General features: G+C 29.9%; 3 protein-coding genes across 3 annotated transcripts; 1 reads left to right on the top strand and 2 right to left on the bottom strand.

Moving 5' to 3' along the window:
- Positions 1–3,200: 3,200 nt before the first annotated feature.
- On the top strand, positions 3,201–7,818 carry LOC130510515 (agamous-like MADS-box protein AGL1). The gene is made up of 7 exons (XM_057006898.1): positions 3,201–3,599; positions 6,712–6,793; positions 6,914–6,975; positions 7,058–7,157; positions 7,237–7,278; positions 7,352–7,393; positions 7,470–7,818. Exons 1-7 carry the CDS (start codon positions 3,340–3,342, stop codon positions 7,662–7,664), a joined length of 783 nt encoding a protein of 260 aa, XP_056862878.1. The 5' UTR covers positions 3,201–3,339; the 3' UTR covers positions 7,665–7,818.
- A 1,869-nt stretch (positions 7,819–9,687) lies between these two features.
- On the bottom strand, positions 9,688–10,301 carry LOC108838330 (transcription factor PAR2-like). The gene has a single exon (XM_018611283.2). It carries the CDS (start codon positions 10,107–10,109, stop codon positions 9,762–9,764), a length of 348 nt encoding a protein of 115 aa, XP_018466785.1. The 5' UTR covers positions 10,110–10,301; the 3' UTR covers positions 9,688–9,761.
- Positions 10,302–18,039: 7,738 nt separating this feature from the next.
- On the bottom strand, positions 18,040–18,653 carry LOC130510820 (transcription factor PAR2-like). The gene has a single exon (XM_057007491.1). It carries the CDS (start codon positions 18,459–18,461, stop codon positions 18,114–18,116), a length of 348 nt encoding a protein of 115 aa, XP_056863471.1. The 5' UTR covers positions 18,462–18,653; the 3' UTR covers positions 18,040–18,113.
- Positions 18,654–20,469: the final 1,816 nt, after the last annotated feature.

Below are 20,469 nucleotides of genomic sequence, written 5' to 3' on the forward strand. Positions count from 1 at the left end.
TTGTTATATGTGTATTACTAAAAAATAAGATATTTTTTTAAAATAAAATTAAAGGTTAAACAGTTATATTTATATTGGCATATAAATAGTTATATATATATCTTATTTTTTTAGTTGGACTCAAGTAACATTAATTGGACATGTTTCAAATTTAATAGTATTGATTATTATATTATATCCAATTATATAAAATAAGTTGTTATATTTTTTTTATCTTTTAGTGAACAGTGTAACTGTAAATTAGTCTTTATCTTCCCCAATTTATTTGAGTCACACTCGTTTGCAACTTCTTCCATGGAAATCAACGACCATATTTAACAAAATTATTAAAATCTTTTTTTTTTTCCGTTTGTGCCTCATGTTCATAGATCTGTCATCTAATATCCAATTTTCAACAATCAAAACTCCAAAAAAACTATATGGTGGTCACTGATACGGACAACCACCGTCTAGCACAAAAATGGTTTTGAAGATCACAAACAGCATCATGGGGTATACGCAGTTATATAAATTGTTAGTTATATATATCAATCGTTTTTGTAACCATCGACAGTTAAAAATTATATACAGATATCGTGTTATATAGATATGTATAAGCAGTTATATATAAAAATCAATTTTTTTTTTAAATGGACACAACTTCATATCAATAGGGCATATTTCAACTTTAATAGTATTGATATGGTACTTTATTTTCAAACAATACTTTTTTTAAAATAACAAAACCTTGTTAAAAATAATTAATTTTGTATTATGACAGTTATTAAATAGATAAGTGTAAAGAGAGTATAAGGGGTGGTTATGTTAACCTACGTATTTTAAGTGCATGTATTAATTGTTCCCTATATAATTTTTTTATTGTTTTATTATTGTGAAGGGGGTGGTTACATTATACTATTGTGTCATGGGTGGTTACATTCGAAAATATAGGATACATTATTTGTTGTCATTAATCGTTGGAGCCAACATTTATCAACCGAAGATGTTGAAGAATTAATAGTATTGATTTCATAGTAATTTATTGTTGAATTCATCCTTCATATTGTTCTCTCTTTAATTTTTGTCCCATTAAAACTTTTTTAAATATCTACTCTTGCACCCCTTTACTTGCATGCTCTGCTGAATGATGAGCAAAGTCTAGATTCTCAGGATTTAACTTATATTTCATACCAGAGTGACTGCAAAGCGAGGTCCCACGCAAAGAAGGAAAAGACTAGTATGATGTTCTTGGTCTGGAGTTTTCAGTAGAGCATGTAAATAAAGGGGTGCAAGAGTAGATATTAAAACAGTTTTAATGGGAATAAAATTAAAGAGAGAAAAATATAAAGGATGAATTCACAATAAATTACTATTTATCCCCTATTTCCCATAAAGGATTCAGGTACTAGGAGAAGTTGATGCCAATTTCACATGCAAGTCTCTTTCCCTACGTCTCTTTGTGTACATTTTTGTCATCGTCTTTTTCACGAATACTTTTTTTTTGTTACATTTCTTATATATGTTCCTAAGTTAGAGTTATCAAATAAAATGCATATATATGGTTATAAACTCATTAGTGTCTAAACTTTTCAGTTTTTTTTTTCTCTCCAGATGATGCTCTCTCAAATTACAGATTTCTCAGCATCCTAGATTTTGTATTCCTTTGGAAACAATGGATTCATGAATTTCTCTTGTGAACATAAGTGGTATATTTATCAAATTAAAACATAGTACACTTAACCAAGTTATCTTGGCCTAGTGGTAAAAGGGTTCTGGCTGGAGTTTCCGCCCTGAGTTCGATTCCGCTTGGCTACCGGAGCTAGCGTTAAATCACAAGAATACGTGGATTGCCGTCGGCCTCAGTGAGATTAGTTTTGTGCCTAAAAAGCCTTTGGATCACCCCGTGGTTAATCAAAAAAAAACATCTTACACTTTTAAGAATACATCAGTCTTAGCAAAATTGACTACATAAACACAACAACCTACTAGCTAGCAAGTAGTAACATAGCATCTGATAGAAAAAGGATCAAATTAGAACTTCATTTTCGAATATGTTAAAAATCATTTTCAGTTTGTTCCGTTTAAGTAAAATGTAGCAAAAAATAAAACCAAAACTCAGTAAAACTAAGCTAAAACTATAAACTACAACTAAACCAACTCGGTTATTGTTTTTTTTTTTTTTTGAGAAAACACGGTTACTGTTATAGGCTTGGTTAGGTTCAAATGGCATCATACACGTTGGTGTGAAGTATCACTTTCTTAAATGTGAACATAGATGGATAGAGAGAGGAGCATCTTAATTAATTGAAAATGCAGAAGGATTTAAAAAAGGAGAGAGAAAGATTACCATTAAAAGAGAGTTTGCAAAAGATGGTTCTGATATGAAACATAGCCCATCCCTCTCCTTTTCCCCTTTCTCATGAAAGATACTGGATGGTCCTCCTTCAATGTCCTCACCTACTTACTACTCATATTTTTTAATTATTTATTGATTAATTAGTTTCCAATAAAACTTATTAAATAAGTTTCAATGACCCCAATTCAGGATGATTTTTAATTATTTTTTACAATTTTCAAAACTTACTACTTACTACTCATATTGAATAAAAGTGTGAGTTTCTAGGTTTACTCAGGATGCTTTTTTGAAAATTGCTAGATAATTGGTCTGTTTTTTTTTCGATTTTCTTTTATGTATAAATACAGTTCAGCTAAGAAAAACTTGTAACCTTCTTTTTTTCTGAAAGTGGGGTCTTATTACCTGCACAACAATATTCCTTCAAATGAAACTCATAAACCAAAACAAAAATTACAAAGAAAAAGAGAGATATTTTTACAAGAACAACATAACTTTTGGAAAAGCAGCAGCAGCAGTTAAGTGATTCTGAGATCAATAATAATAGCAATATATATTATTTCTTCAAAACAGTTTCGCATTAGTAATTTCTCCTTTGTGCTGATCTACCATATTATCTTTAAAACCCAGGTAAGGTTGTGAATACTATACTTGAGAGATCAACCCTAAAAATACAAAGTTTCCTTTTTTTCCTAATTCTGTGTCTGATCGTTGAGTTACCAATTCGTGGGTTTGATATGTTTCTTGGTTTTGTTTATCTACAAAGAGATTTGATCATTTTACAGTAGAATATTAATGAGATTAACCCTAAAATTACACCCCAAGTTTTGTAATCAAAGTTTTTTCCCTTCAAAGTTACAATCTCTTTTAGTTCTTGAGGGACCTAATCAATTATGATCTGTTAATTTCTTGGCTATTCTTGATCTTCAAAAAGATTTGATCATAAAGCTTTATTAGCCTCGCTCTCTCTAGAGATCTAGATCGATTATCTCACACTCTTCTTTTTAATGTTTTATTCATCTGGTGACATTGCAGAATCAATGGAGGAAGGTGGGAGTAGTCACGACCCAGAGACTAACAAGAAGCTAGTGAGAGGGAAGATAGAAATAAAGAGGATAGAGAACACGACAAGTCGTCAAGTAACTTTCTGCAAACGACGCAATGGTCTTCTCAAGAAAGCTTATGAGCTCTCTGTCTTGTGTGATGCGGAAGTTGCACTTGTTGTCTTCTCCACTCGTGGCCGTCTCTATGAGTACGCTAACAACAGGTATGCTTCTCCTACACCATTGATTGATTTGCTACTACAAATTATCTTGGTTTAGAGCCAAGATTAGGGTTTTTGTTAATTACAATCATGGATTTTTTAATTATTTTTTTTCTCTAGAGCTACCATTATCTCGAGATTTCTTTATATTATGTGTGTGTTTGTGTATCTAAAAATATGAGAAGGAAAAAAGTTGGCTTGTCTTCTCAACTTCTCGTTAGCCTTTTTTTTAGTTTCACTCATTTTATGAAACATTAGAACCTGATGCATGTCTGGTTCTATACCACACTTAGTTTTGACGATCTACAATTTTCTATATTTCAAATTATTGCTAGGATTTTATCAGGAAAAGAGTTGGGTAACTCTTGCCACGAAACATCATGTATGTATTATATATACTAGGTGTTTTTCCCGTGCTCATGCACGGGTATAAATATTTATAAAGTAAATATATTATAATAATTTATTAATAGTTTAATTTTAGTTTCGATTTTTCTATAATTTATATAAATCATATCATATTGTTTTACTTAGATGTGTGATTTTGGATATGTAATATATTATTAGTTTGATTATAACTTTAGTGTATTAGATATCATCAAATTCTTCAAATTCAACTATGGTATTTTTTGTTCAAAATATATTAAAATTATGAATAATTTGTGATTTAATTTGGATTGATTTTTCCCTTAGATATGTATATATTTTAGTAATAATATTATATATATTTTTGAAAATCAAATAAAAAAATTAAGTGTTGGTCTATTCAGAATACATAAATAAATATAACAATAATATTTTGAAATCTCATATATATATGTTTAAAAAATAAATAAACTGTAACAATTAGTTACTAATTTATTTTTATTTATTGGTATCGTTTGAAGCATCCATTAATATATATGTATAAAATAAATAAACATTACTATAAAATAATATGTTAATTACTCATTTTGTGGATAAGGTGACATATATTCTTTTATATTAAAGTATAACTATTTTTATTTTTATTCATCCAATTAGATTGTTTATCGCATCAATTTATTTTTCATCTTAAATGTGTAAATATATTTTTGTAATATTTATAAAAATTTGTTATTTTTATTTTCTTAAATATTTTAAAAATAAATAAATAATCAGTAGAAAGTTCCATAAAAGAAAATAACGGATAAAAATTTTAATCTCATAAACGCATATTGGTATTTATAATAATTAAAATATTTTGTAAGTTCTACGTAATATTAAAACTTAGATTTATAAAAGTAAACTGAAAATTATTTTCAATAATCTTAAATATATTCTTGAATATAATAATTCAGATTTTCTTATGTACTTTTATTATAGGTATATTGGATTGTACAAATATAAGGAAAAAGGAAAAAAAGCAAACTATATATTAAGTAAAACATAAATTTTTAATTGTGGAAAAATATAATATTTTAGGTTATTAAAATTTTAGGATTATATTATTTATTTATTTTTTTGTAATTTCTTGTTCAAAATATGCTTGTGATAAAATTAGTTGTCATAAAAATATCAATTAACGTTTTTAAAAATAAATATCAGTTCTTATAAATTTTTATTGAGAAATTATTTTACATAAGTAAGAAAAAATTTATAGACATTTTTAGGTTTTTAATTATAAATATTAATATTCAATAAATATTATAATAATGAATAAACCATTTCAATAATACTAATTAAAATATTATTATTTAACTATAGGTATATTGGTTTATCTAATCAATTTCTTATGTAATTATTTGAGAAAATATATAGACATAAGGAAAATATTTTTATTACTTTGGAAATATTTTATATTGGTTAAGGTTATGTTTTAAAAGAAATATCTATTTTACTAAATATCAAAATTATTTTTGTTAACTTTCCTTTTTTTTATGAAATCACATTATATATAAATATATTCTCTTATTTTAAATTTGTTTTTTAATTTTAAGATGTTTTAACTATATATGTTAACTAAAAGGAAATTTCTAATTAACAGGAATTATTTAAAAAAAAGGAAAATCGATTTTAATATAGTAATTATATCTAATATTTTTAATCCATTAAGGGTGTGATTGTAATCAACCATCGCGAGAATTAACATGAACGCGACACATAGGAAACTGACTTCTCAAATAATATTATAGAGATGTAAATGTGCAAGGCTTATATATGTAACCTTCGATCTGGGAAACTTACAAAAGCCTAATGATGAGTTATCCATAAATAAGGATCCTTTTTTTGTCACAATCAATAGGGATCCTTTTAATAATTTAAACTAACCCCCAAAACCAAATGAAAACTGTGAATTAGTTATACTCTGAGTTGGTCTTGAGAAAATATGTAATATAACTGAAAGCTAGTATTTTACGTTTGACACACAATGAGATTTCTTTTTTATTTATTTTAATTTCTCATATTTAAATTGTATGATAGTTGAAGAAATCCTCTAAAACAATATACGCATATATGTGAATTTGTTTAACATTCACTCACTGAATTTTTTAAGAATATTGATATTAATGTATAGGCCCTAATGGAATGTATATATGCTGATATATGTAGTCGGTAGTCCATTGATATATAATAATGAGAGTGAGTTAACTCAGAGAAGTGTCGGAAATCAATGTGGTACGAACCAGTGGAAATTTCTGGCATTCTGAGCTTTATTTACTTATTCTTATATTTGAAAAAAATATCCGATCTCTAGATAATATTTTGATGACATTGAATCATATAATGTGGCTGTGCGTGAACCTTGTTGTGTATTCCTCCTCAAACCGTAAGGATATAGTATAATTACTTACTACTATATCCTTACTTTAATTAATTGCATTAACAGCCATATTCATAAATGTAATTAATTACCTCGAGAAAATCTTTTACTCATGCAAAATGTGTTTGATTAAAAACTTTCTCCTCGTACTGTGGTGATCAGAAACTGGTCCAAAGCCATACATTCCTTTCTCGTCGAGTTTTAGTTTTTTTTTCGGCAGGAAAATATAAAATTTCCAAAACATAAACCAAGAAATATAATATAGTATTAATTATTTTAATTAACAGTTTACATTTATTAAATCAAATCTAATGGTTTCTTAAATTTTTTTAGTGTGAAGGGTACAATTGAAAGGTACAAGAAAGCTTGTTCTGATGCCGTCAACCCTCCTACCGTCACCGAAGCTAATACTCAGGTACATTATTGTCTGTTTATTTAGTAATTATTGTCTGTTTATTCTTTACAAAAAAACATTACGAACAAAAAGAGCGGGTTCTTGAAATGTTTTGGTGTTTCTATGCATGGAACTCTGAAGTATTATCAGCAAGAAGCCTCTAAGCTTCGGAGGCAGATTCGGGACATTCAAAATTCTAACAGGTATAAACATGAACATAAATCAACAAAACAATTTTCTAAAGAAATTGTTTTGTTGATTTATGTTCATGTTTATAAAATGAAGGCATATTGTTGGAGAATCACTTGGTTCCTTGAACTTCAAGGAACTCAAAAACCTAGAAGGAAGGCTTGAAAAAGGAATAAGCCGCGTCAGATCCAAGAAGGTTACTTATTACATGCAACTACGTCTATCTGTCTCTATATAATTTACATAGTTTTCTCACTTATATGAAACTTTTGCAGAATGAGCTGTTAGTGGCAGAGATGGAGTATATGCACAAGAGGGTAAGCAAGTTTCTTCCATATCATTCGTGTCTACTTCTTGGAAGTTGAGTTTTGTCATAATAAATCCCTGTAGGAAATGGAGTTGCAACACGATAACATGTACCTGCGAGCAAAGGTTAGTCAGTTTCAGTCTCTACACTCTCTATTCTATCGTCTCACAATCAATCTTTGACTTCTGTTTTTATTTGCAGATAGCACACTGCGGTAGGCTGGATCCGGAACAGCAGGAATCGAGTGTGATACAAGGAACTGCGGTTTATGAATCTGGTCTGTCTTCTTCTCATGACCAGTTGCAGAATTATAACCGGAGCTATATTCCGGTGAACCTTCTTGAACCAAATCAACAATTCTCCGGTCACGACCAACCTCCTCTTCAACTTGTTTAAGGTTAAACACGATGGCAACTTGTTTCTTCCACTCAAAACCGTTTCGAGAGAAAGAGAGCAAGAGTATATTATATGTATTAATGTATGCAACTTCTTTACTTATGCATAGTTTAGGTTCCAATGATAATAAAACACAACTCTTGTTTTTATTGCCTATTATCTATCTTTCAGTTCTCTTTACTGTTCTCTATATCTTGCTCCTTTGTATTTCCAATGATTTGAAACCCAACCTTTGAATTAGTCTTGATATGAAGATTTTAAAGGTAAAACCGTACAAGAATAAAAATGAATAGCAGAAATGAGCATTCTCATTATATTCAAGCGTTTGGCCAAAATCTAAAATAAAAAAAAAATTACACAAATAAGGAACAAAGTAGTTGACTGAACAAACTGAGAATCCTTCTTATAGATCTGACGGATCCTTAACATATTGTGTTACATTTGATACTAAATTATGATCTACAGGCTTCAAACCTTTTCTCAACCAATGTTTCAACAAAGCTAACTCTAATCTCCTCACCTGCAAAATAATTGTTCCATCAAATGTAAACAAATAAATGAATAACTGCATTAGCTACACACAATTCGAGAACCTAAATTAAGCGTGATGTAGAAACAGAGTTATATGCGTCTAAAGTGTAATGTAACTAGTGTAATACAGTTAGAAACCCGTTACTGTTCCCCTAAACAATTACATATAAAACATCAACCAAATTAGGAAAAGAATAGGTGTAAGTTGTTCATGGAAAACACGAAGAAGCATATTGTTTTAGTAACAAAAACAGATTTGACTCTTTGTATGACCACACACGCTTTGGTTTCCAAATATATAAACGAACAGTAACACACAAAACCTTTTGTCAAATTATATGTTGTTGACTTTCATGTTGTCCCTCTTGTCTTAATTTGCTGTCTTTCAACACATTTTTATGGCAATCCTTAGATGGTCTATGAATCTAAAACAAAACTATAAGAAGATTCCAGGTCTTAAATCTATAATGAGTTGATCCATTTCTTGAAAGGACTTTTGGTATGTTATTCCAAGGAGCTTTTTCAATAATATAATGGTTGAGTGGTTTCTTGTTTATTCACTTGAAGCTTAGTATACATACGCTAAGGCTGATTTGTCACTGTGGGCTAAGGCCCAATATAAAATTGTTCTCATTTTTTTCTCTTACCAAACAATATTGGTACTCATGATGACTTGGGATAAAAAAGCGCTGGTGAAGCATATTAATCAAAATCAACTTGGCTTGGAATATCATATGTGCACGGTCCTGCAATCAAATCAGCTCTTTCAACTCTACTTCCATGGAAACCTTTGTGTTTTTTTTTTCTCTCTCTCTGATAGTAGGCTTCATGGTTCTCTCTTTCAACTCAACTATTGTCTCCTTGCTTCCTCAACCTTCTTCTTGGATTCCGTTTTCTTTTGTCTCTTCTCAGGTTCACTCAGTGTGCCCTTCTCCCCGGCTTGCATTTCTCCAAGTTAACCAGCCACGTGCTGAACAGAAAGTCCACTTGGCAACATCAGTTTTGTTCTCTCTCCTTCTATGGCCCAACATTGGTAAGCTCCACTAGGCCCAACTTTAGAATAATCGCTCACAATTTAATTTTCTTTCGTTCTATGAAATGAGTTTTTCCCCTAACCTTTTTTGTACCTCCTTGTTTAATCATATATCTTGTTGACCATATTACATATATACATATTATATATCTTTTTTTTTACATATTATATATCTTGTTTAATCATATATCTTTTTTTTTTTTTTTTTTTTGCTAAAATTTGGCAAATTTAATCATATATCTTGCACAGCCGTTTGCCGTAAAAAAAAACCATATATCTTGCACCAATCTAATGGCTAAACCATTAATTTCCGAATTTGAAGGAAAATATGGAGATCTTTTCCAAATTTTCTCAATATTCGGAATTTAAAAAAATTCAGAACAAAATAAGTTATGAACCCCGGGTAAAAGAGCTAGTGAGCCACAATCAAAAATAAAATATAAAGTAAAAATAATTAAATAAAACAGAAAAGAGACTGTTTTTACTTCTTCTTATAAACGATTTGAGAGAATTACAACTTGTTTGTTAAACATTTAACCACCAAACTTCATATCATCATCCTTCTCACAACTCTCAAGAAACGAAGTAAGAACTTTAATGGCATTGATCTGACATTGCAGAGCCAATATGTAACTCGCCGTCTCTTCAAACAGCGCGTCCACTCCAAGCGCCGTTCCTCCTGGAACTATTGTCTGAAGAGCTTCAATCTTCTCCTCCACTCCTTCATCATCATCTTCTACGCTGCTCTCTCTTACACTCTCCCTTGAATCTGACAATCTTTGTCTGGTTCTGCGCTTGAAACCAGCGGGACGTGTGTTCACGGCGGTGGAAGGCGACGGAGAAGAGCGTTTGGTATTGGAAGTAGCTAGGGTTTTCTCCATTGACGGAGGGACAAAGAGAGAGAGAGAGGCTGTGTTGGAATAAAAGGGGTAAAGAGATGTGTGTGATTTATAATATGAGTGATGATAGAATCAGTATGTTGAAGGTAGGACCGGTTAAACCGGATCCCGGTTTAAATTTACATTGCTTTACTCTAAAAATTTGCCATAGATTTGAGACCTATTCGAGTATTTAATGGATTTATGGAGTTGAATCTTAATGGTTTTGGTTTGCTTTGGGTTTGGTTTTTATGCTTTTGCTTTTCTATGGTTAATTTTGGTTCGGTTTAGATCGTGGTTTGGTTTTTATGTTTCTAAAATTGGGTAAATGCCATCAAAGCTGGGTCCAGTTGTGATTTTCTTATTTTGGTTTTTCTGTTTTTCGAATTATATATGAAGTGTTTTTTGTTTTGTTTTGTTTTGTTTTGTTGGAGTGATTTGGATCAGTGATTACCACGCGCTATTTTGAGTGGTTTTTGGAGACGTCACTTTACTCAAGTGGATCTTCCTGAGGTCCTGACAGATAGATAGATTGGATCTTTATTTGTTTTTAATATATTCAGAAAGTTATGTATACTGAAAAACACATTCCGTTGTCAACAATTAGTAACATGCTTAGTTTAGTACTAATAGTAGACCTAATGAAAACGCCGAGTCATTAATAAGTAACATGCTTAGTTTAGTAATAATAGACTTAATGACATGTGTTAAACTTTAGTTCAGACTTTGACTTGTGTGGGTCTTTGTTTAGTATTCTTTTCGGAAACAGGGATGGTGATTTCGGTGTATTTTTAACTTATGGTAGCAAACAAGAACTAAATAATATCTAATCTAACTAATGCATGAATATGTAGACAAATGCAGTACATGCGAATAATCAATGTGTTTCAGAGTGAAAGTTAATGAAGTTGTACTAGTTTAATTTAGTTAAATAAAAAATACATTTTTTTAATATAAGAAGAGACGTTAATTTGCAATACATTAAGAAAATGTAATATTTATAATAAACGATGATTAATTAGAGAAAATGTATGTGTGTATTTGATTTATTCCTGTTTTAATTTTTTTTTTTGACTAACTGTTTTAATTTGTTGAATCACTTGATTCCATAGATAATGTATATATTAATGCATGTTTTTTTCTTGGATCAAGATTCCATACAAATGTATTTGGAAATGTAAGATAATGTATGACAACAAACTAATCTTATTTTTACCAAAAAAAAAACCAACTAATCTTATGTATGGGGTTTATGTCTTAATGATGATGTGCTCTCTAATTTAACATATGGAACATATATCTTAAATTCTTAATATATAGGTTAAGTATGATTATAATCATTATTTACACAACGCAATGACTTAAATCCAGTTAATAGTGATGATTACGTTATGGTAAGAAAGCAACAACGAGCTAAAAGGAAACGAGCCAGAGAGTGGAGGCGCGTGAGAGTAAAAGCGGAGGAGGAGGAGAAGAGGATTCACCTGCGTCAGGTGCATGGGAGAGAGAGTGATAGGAGGGGACCCAGAAAAGCCCCGTAAAAAAGGAAAAGAGAAAAGGAAAGCACATGTGCTCACATGAGAGTTTTTTCGATCTATCTCCCATGTGCTTCCTCTCTTTACTTTCATCTAACACACACTCTCTTTCTTTTTTTTTTTTTTTTGGTCAAAAACACTCTCTTTCTCTATATACACATAGAATGAATAGATACAGTCGTAGATAGTGAAGCTGTGTGTGGTGGACGTACTACTACTACGATCATACTATGATGATCTACTAGTTGCACCGAAGATCTCACATGCTTTCTTCTTCTTTCTTTCATGGCAGCCACGTGACATCTTTTATGGAACCTACCTTTTGAAATCTCCATAAATCTATCCCTCATTTTGTGTCAACTCTTTTTTTTCTCGTATTATTCCAAGAAATTCAGATTTATGAAGTTTTATTAAATAATGTCTATAAATTTTAAAGGAGGAGAAAAGCCGTGCTCATGTCGGCATTAATCTGTGCACAATTTACTCCAATTTAACGTTTCTTTTTTTTTTTTGACAAAGAAAAGGGTTAAACCCGGGTCACTATTGGAACCAGACCTAACCCCCGGGGGAGTCGCAAGCCCGCGGATGGACTCCTTCTCCTGGGCATTCAAATGGGTCCTAAAGCATGGACCCATATCCGCGTTAGGTGAACAGAACAATGTGACTTAGTTTCGCATAGCAGGAGGATCGAACCTGAAACGTGTTAGCGTCCCAGGCCCGTCCACTGCCACTTGACCACAAGGCCCGTCCTTTAACGTTTCTTTTTGCACCATAAAGACAAGGCTTTTAATTTGTTTTTACAACCTGCTTCCATTTCAATTTTATTGTCGTTGTAAAAAAAATTGTGTTTCAAAATAATTGTTATTTTAGAATTTTTAATACAAAATTTATTAATAAAATTTTTCATTTTATTTTTAATTGGTTAAAATATGGTTACATGTATAGGAATTGTGTTTTTATTTTGAAAATATACAAAATCACATGTTTTTTTAATCTGCGTGTATAAATCTAGAACGACGATTAAAATGAAAAGAATGAAGTATTTTGTACATTGGTTCTTGGTTCAAAAAATTAGTTTCAAGTAATTGCACAATTTATTGTACATTTTAAACAAAAACATCATTAAATATCCACATAACCACGGCAATTAAAAACATATAATATAAAAATTAATAAATTTTACATTAAAAATTGAAAACATCATCTAATTTGAAATAATTTTTAACTAAAAACGTCATCTACTAGAAACGGAAAAAGTAAAAGTTTTTAGAGCATTTGCACTCTCAACATAAGCATTATAATGTATTTAGCTATATATACAAAATCACATGTTTTTAATCTGTGTGTATAATAAACCTAGAACGACGATTAAAATGAAAAGAATGAAGTATTTTGTACATTGGTTCTTGGTTCAAAAAATTAGTTTCAAGTAATTGCACAATTTATTGTACATTTTAAACAAAATATCATTAAATATCCACATAACCACGGCAATTAAAAAACATATAATATAAAAATTAATAAATTTTACATTAAAAATTGAAAACATCATCTAATTTGAAATAATTTTTAACTAACCTCTACTAGAAACGGAAAAAGTAAAAGTTAAGAGTATTTGCACTCTCAACATAAGCATTATAATGTATTAGCTATATATACATTTCCATCATCCCCCCCCACATATTTCTAATTTACAATGACCCTACTGCACATATTCCTACATTGTATATATAGCTAAATACGCAAATGTTTTTGGTTGAGAGTGAAAATATTATGTTATTTACTCTCTCTCTCTCTCTCCTAAACTTTTTTTATTTTTAAAATCTTCATTTTCTGCAAATCTGAAATCTCCATTGTTTCCACCATCGGTTCATCATCATGTCACATTCCTATGTGCCACATCCTATCTATGTTTCCCTTCCCATCTGATATGATCTGATCAATTTTCAGTTTTACAAGACCTTCTTCGAGTTCAAACCCCAAATAATCGTCGGCACCAGACGACGTGACTCATCTCATGTCTGACGTAAAGTCGTGATCCAAAGACAAGATTCGATCTCTAAAACCACATCTCGATCCACTCCTTGTTACATGATATAATATTTGATCCTTCTAACTGCATACTACCAACCACACCAAATGTGCTACTGCTTTTATACATTATATATATCTTTACCCCATAAAGAGATTGAATAGAAGGATCGACTTTTTCCTCTGTAATTTATAAATAAGTGTTTAAATATCCTTCAAAAGTAAGTAAATAAATCCGAAACATATAAAATGCGGTTAATCCCGTTGTTGAACAAGCTATTATTGAAAAGTTTGGCAAAAATAACAAACTATCATTAAGAATTTCATCTTTAGACCAAAACAAGCAGGGGGGGGGGAATACCACAAAGCAAGAGGGTTTCTTTTCTACTGAAAAGAGAGTTTTTTGTAATCGGGACATGTTTTGTTAAACCACCCATAAGAATTATAATATATTTGTGGAAGAAGGTAACATATGTGCAACTTAATATTTAATTATAATGCCGGGCTATATTTCATATAAAAGTTTTCTAATAACATGCATTGGAAAATTTTCACTTGTATAATCATAGATCTCTCTTTATGGATATGGTGATAGAAAAAGACCACCCCGTTTTATTTCCGGAGAAGCATGTATTAAGATCAGTATGGGACAGCGATTTATAACAGTGAAACATTTCAGATGTTGTCCTTTGTTCTAGTCTTTTTGGTGATTCAATGTGATAATATATTTTGCAGGAGATTACAACAGCTCTTGCTTCCGATCTGCAGAAACCAATTCATGAAATGGAGTCGGCTGAAACTTGTTAATCAATTTTATATCATGACAATGTGAAATGGAGTCAGCTAAAACTTGTAAACCAATGTGAACATCTCTTTCTTCGAGTCAAGCAAACACATAATATGGGTTAAAACTTGTGAATGTCTTTTATGATAATCATCATTATATTGGTTATGTCAACAGCTGTATTTTTTTAAAACACAAAGTTAAATTAATTTGTAGGTGCTTAACCATATGTATTTCTTGTTAATCAATTTTATATCATGGAAAACAACTATTGTGGACACAACCATAAGTGTACTTGTAACTTGTCACTATATAGATAACCGGTTTAAAATGTGTTATCCTTGTATAGAATCACTAGCGAAATCTACTGCATGACTTTCACTTATAAATTTGTGAAGATAGTCATCTTTTTTATAGTTGATAATCTAATCAATAAGTTATCAATTAAATTTTATTAATAGCATGTCTCGTATAAAACTGTTGTTAATGATGAATAATATATCCAGCTAACATATATTGTAGCTGGCCAACAAAATTATTGGTCGGCTAATAATTTGGCAACTTATCATTAACATGACATTAATCCCCAATCGGCATTAGAGTTTACAATTTCATGAAAAGCAAGTCAGATTCTAAAATTACACATCAAAAATTAACATATCAATTGAAATACATGTGTATTTTATTTAAAAGTGATTCAATATAATTCATGTAGGCATTCAAAGAAACATTTTTTGAGTTTCTAGAGGCAGGATGAAACACATCTTCTTAATCATTGTAGAAAAAAACTGAGGATTTTTCAAACTCTGAAAAATATTTCACATGATCTTGTTCAAGATTATGGTGGTGAATGGTTAGTTGTGGCCGGATGATTATGTTTTTATGAATCAATTAACAATATCATGATGATCGATTTGTTTGGATTCAATAAAATTAAAATAAAAAGAAGCAGAGGGAAATGATAGATAAATTAGAAATTGATAATGAAAAAAACTAGATTTTTTTTGTAATTATATATCTTTTAATATGTAAACATAATCTCGTAAAGATTCTAAAAGATATAAAATAATATCTTAAATAGATAAATCAACCTTTTACTTGTTAGCCATGAACCTACATTTTTTACCAGAAGCAAACTATCTTGAAGATTCACATGTAATTTTACCTCTCTCTCTTCTACTATTTATTTTTATCTTTTAATATTATAGGCATTTATCTGATTATCAAAATTATATGTATTTTGAGCCGGTTGATAAAAATAAGATTCATTTTTTTGACTAAAATGAGATTCATTTTTATAGGTGAGCACCAAGGATAGGAGCACAAAAGTTAAACATCTATGAACTTTCATCAAACATTTTTTCTCCAAAAGAACTTTCATCAAACAAACAATATGTAATTTCAACACATGTGCCTCTTAAGACGTTTCTTTTTCTTTTCTTTTTTGTTAAGACGTTTTTTGTGTAAGCTTTCTTATACATGTTTGGGTTACAAATGAAACTTTGTTAGAGTCGTTTCAGTTTATATATATACTTTTATTTATTTTTGTCTATGAATAAAATGGCAGAGTTATATTTACATGTTTTTATTATCGTCAATGAATAGAATGACATAGTAACTTATAGTTAATTCTTAACCTGCTCCTGAAATTAATTTGCTCGTAATTATTAAGCTGCTCATGATACCTAAATTGTTCTTATCTTTGATTTCAGGAAAATAGCTTACCAGGAGTATTATAGCTTTACTGACGGTAGGATATATCCTTCATCTGAAAAATATTTAATGCACTTAAAAAATCTGGAAACAACATATAAACATAAATCTAGCATGTTATAATACATATATTAGTGGATAACTATTAGACAAAAAAATAAATCTATTTGGTTTCACACTTAATACAACCCAAAGTCATCATTTTATTTGGTTTGCACAACCAAAAAAATTATTTTTTTGAAGGTTTAGAAGATAAATAATAAATACGGAACTATATAAAAATTATGTCCATATAATATCCTATGATGTGGAAGTAATTTGAAAATAGTTCAAGTTTTATTTGATCTTTTGAAAGTTAAATATATTTCTATGTTTTTTTTTGTAACACATATATTTCTATGTAAAATACATATTTAGTTGTTTAATTGAAAATTTGATATGGATTAATTGTTTTTAATCTGAAAGTACATAATCATAAATTTTGTTTATTTGATACATGTAGCATATATAGCCCTATATAATAATACAATACTAGACATTGATCCGTGCAACCGCACATATATTTATTTTTATTTTTAGTTTTTTTATTTGTATTGAATGATGCATTTGTCAAAGTTAGTTGTTTTACATTGAATTATTTTTGCGGCAGTTAATAGTTTATCGGCATCATATAAACAAATCAAACATCGGAAAAGTGCATCCACGTGGATGTTTCTTTTTAGTTTTTTATAAATAAATATTTGTTTGTATAAGTGATAGTATATATTTTAAAATTTACCCATTTAAATAATTGGTTAATATGACATTTCTAAATACAATAATTTAATAGTTTATAATGTGTAATCTTATTTTATCTTATAAATTATCAGTTGTATCATTCATATTTTTAGAATATGACTATATATCTGCACAAATGAATTTTTATATTTTTATGGATTTAAATTTATGATAATGTACAGTAAAATATTGTATATGCTATTTAAAATATATGGAGCTATATAATTTATATTTTTCAACATTTGAAAATAGATTTATAATATTTAAATGATTCATTTATATGACTTTTATTTTAAATAGTAAATAATAAAAATATAATTATATAGAATTTAGAGCAATATTGTTCTTTAAATATTTAAAACTAGGTTTATTAATTATTTCTAAACATACATATAATAAAATAGGAAAAGACAAAGAATACTAAATCTAGATTTATTAATTATTGTTGCCATGAGTTTTAGTTAGAATTTGTTTTTGGAAATGTATTAATTAAACATAAAAAAAAATAAAGGATCATAAAAGGTATATTAATTAATAACTTTATTGGTGTAACTTTGTAAATAAATTGAAAAATTAAGAGGTGTATTTTTGTACTTCTCTTTTGATAACATAGATTAGATTTGGCGTTGGTTGTTTAACTTTTGTTAGTGCTTTAGGACTTATAGACTTATAGTAGTATGAAATTTCATATCTACTCTATTAAAATAGAGTCCTATTTGAACTTACCTTGGCATATTTTAAATTTGGGTCTATTGAATAATGTTGTGACTACATATTATATATCTTTTTTTTTACATATTATATATCTTGTTTAATCATATATCTTTTTTTTTTTTTTTTTTTTTGCTAAAATTTGGCAAATTTAATCATATATCTTGCACAGCCGTTTGCCGTAAAAAAAAACCATATATCTTGCACCAATCTAATGGCTAAACCATTAATTTCCGAATTTGAAGGAAAATATGGAGATCTTTTCCAAATTTTCTCAATATTCGGAATTTAAAAAAATTCAGAACAAAATAAGTTATGAACCCCGGGTAAAAGAGCTAGTGAGCCACAATCAAAAATAAAATATAAAGTAAAAATAATTAAATAAAACAGAAAAGAGACTGTTTTTACTTCTTCTTATAAACGATTTGAGAGAATTACAACTTGTTTGTTAAACATTTAACCACCAAACTTCATATCATCATCCTTCTCACAACTCTCAAGAAACGAAGTAAGAACTTTAATGGCATTGATCTGACATTGCAGAGCCAATATGTAACTCGCCGTCTCTTCAAACAGCGCGTCCACTCCAAGCGCCGTTCCTCCTGGAACTATTGTCTGAAGAGCTTCAATCTTCTCCTCCACTCCTTCATCATCATCTTCTACGCTGCTCTCTCTTACACTCTCCCTTGAATCTGACAATCTTTGTCTGGTTCTGCGCTTGAAACCAGCGGGACGTGTGTTCACGGCGGTGGAAGGCGACGGAGAAGAGCGTTTGGTATTGGAAGTAGCTAGGGTTTTCTCCATTGACGGAGGGACAAAGAGAGAGAGAGAGGCTGTGTTGGAATAAAAGGGGTAAAGAGATGTGTGTGATTTATAATATGAGTGATGATAGAATCAGTATGTTGAAGGTAGGACCGGTTAAACCGGATCCCGGTTTAAATTTACATTGCTTTACTCTAAAAATTTGCCATAGATTTGAGACCTATTCGAGTATTTAATGGATTTATGGAGTTGAATCTTAATGGTTTTGGTTTGCTTTGGGTTTGGTTTTTATGCTTTTGCTTTTCTATGGTTAATTTTGGTTCGGTTTAGATCGTGGTTTGGTTTTTATGTTTCTAAAATTGGGTAAATGCCATCAAAGCTGGGTCCAGTTGTGATTTTCTTATTTTGGTTTTTCTGTTTTTCGAATTATATATGAAGTGTTTTTTGTTTTGTTTTGTTTTGTTTTGTTGGAGTGATTTGGATCAGTGATTACCACGCGCTATTTTGAGTGGTTTTTGGAGACGTCACTTTACTCAAGTGGATCTTCCTGAGGTCCTGACAGATAGATAGATTGGATCTTTATTTGTTTTTAATATATTCAGAAAGTTATGTATACTGAAAAACACATTCCGTTGTCAACAATTAGTAACATGCTTAGTTTAGTACTAATAGTAGACCTAATGAAAACGCCGAGTCATTAATAAGTAACATGCTTAGTTTAGTAATAATAGACTTAATGACATGTGTTAAACTTTAGTTCAGACTTTGACTTGTGTGGGTCTTTGTTTAGTATTCTTTTCGGAAACAGGGATGGTGATTTCGGTGTATTTTTAACTTATGGTAGCAAACAAGAACTAAATAATATCTAATCTAACTAATGCATGAATATGTAGACAAATGCAGTACATGCGAATAATCAATGTGTTTCAGAGTGAAAGTTAATGAAGTTGTACTAGTTTAATTTAGTTAAATAAAAAATACATTTTTTTAATATAAGAAGAGACGTTAATTTGCAATACATTAAGAAAATGTAATATTTATAATAAACGATGATTAATTAGAGAAAATGTATGTGTGTATTTGATTTATTCCTGTTTTAATTTTTTTTTTTGACTAACTGTTTTAATTTGTTGAATCACTTGATTCCATAGATAATGTATATATTAATGCATGTTTTTTTCTTGGATCAAGATTCCATACAAATGTATTTGGAAATGTAAGATAATGTATGACAACAAACTAATCTTATTTTTACCAAAAAAAAAACCAACTAATCTTATGTATGGGGTTTATGTCTTAATGATGATGTGCTCTCTAATTTAACATATGGAACATATATCTTAAATTCTTAATATATAGGTTAAGTATGATTATAATCATTATTTACACAACGCAATGACTTAAATCCAGTTAATAGTGATGATTACGTTATGGTAAGAAAGCAACAACGAGCTAAAAGGAAACGAGCCAGAGAGTGGAGGCGCGTGAGAGTAAAAGCGGAGGAGGAGGAGAAGAGGATTCACCTGCGTCAGGTGCATGGGAGAGAGAGTGATAGGAGGGGACCCAGAAAAGCCCCGTAAAAAAGGAAAAGAGAAAAGGAAAGCACATGTGCTCACATGAGAGTTTTTTCGATCTATCTCCCATGTGCTTCCTCTCTTTACTTTCATCTAACACACACTCTCTTTCTTTTTTTTTTTTTTTGGTCAAAAACACTCTCTTTCTCTATATACACATAGAATGAATAGATACAGTCGTAGATAGTGAAGCTGTGTGTGGTGGACGTACTACTACTACGATCATACTATGATGATCTACTAGTTGCACCGAAGATCTCACATGCTTTCTTCTTCTTTCTTTCATGGCAGCCACGTGACATCTTTTATGGAACCTACCTTTTGAAATCTCCATAAATCTATCCCTCATTTTGTGTCAACTCTTTTTTTTCTCGTATTATTCCAAGAAATTCAGATTTATGAAGTTTTATTAAATAATGTCTATAAATTTTAAAGGAGGAGAAAAGCCGTGCTCATGTCGGCATTAATCTGTGCAC

Source organism: Raphanus sativus, chromosome 4 (assembly GCF_000801105.2).
Source record: "Raphanus sativus cultivar WK10039 chromosome 4, ASM80110v3, whole genome shotgun sequence".
Classification (NCBI taxonomy): Eukaryota; Viridiplantae; Streptophyta; class Magnoliopsida; order Brassicales; family Brassicaceae; genus Raphanus; species Raphanus sativus.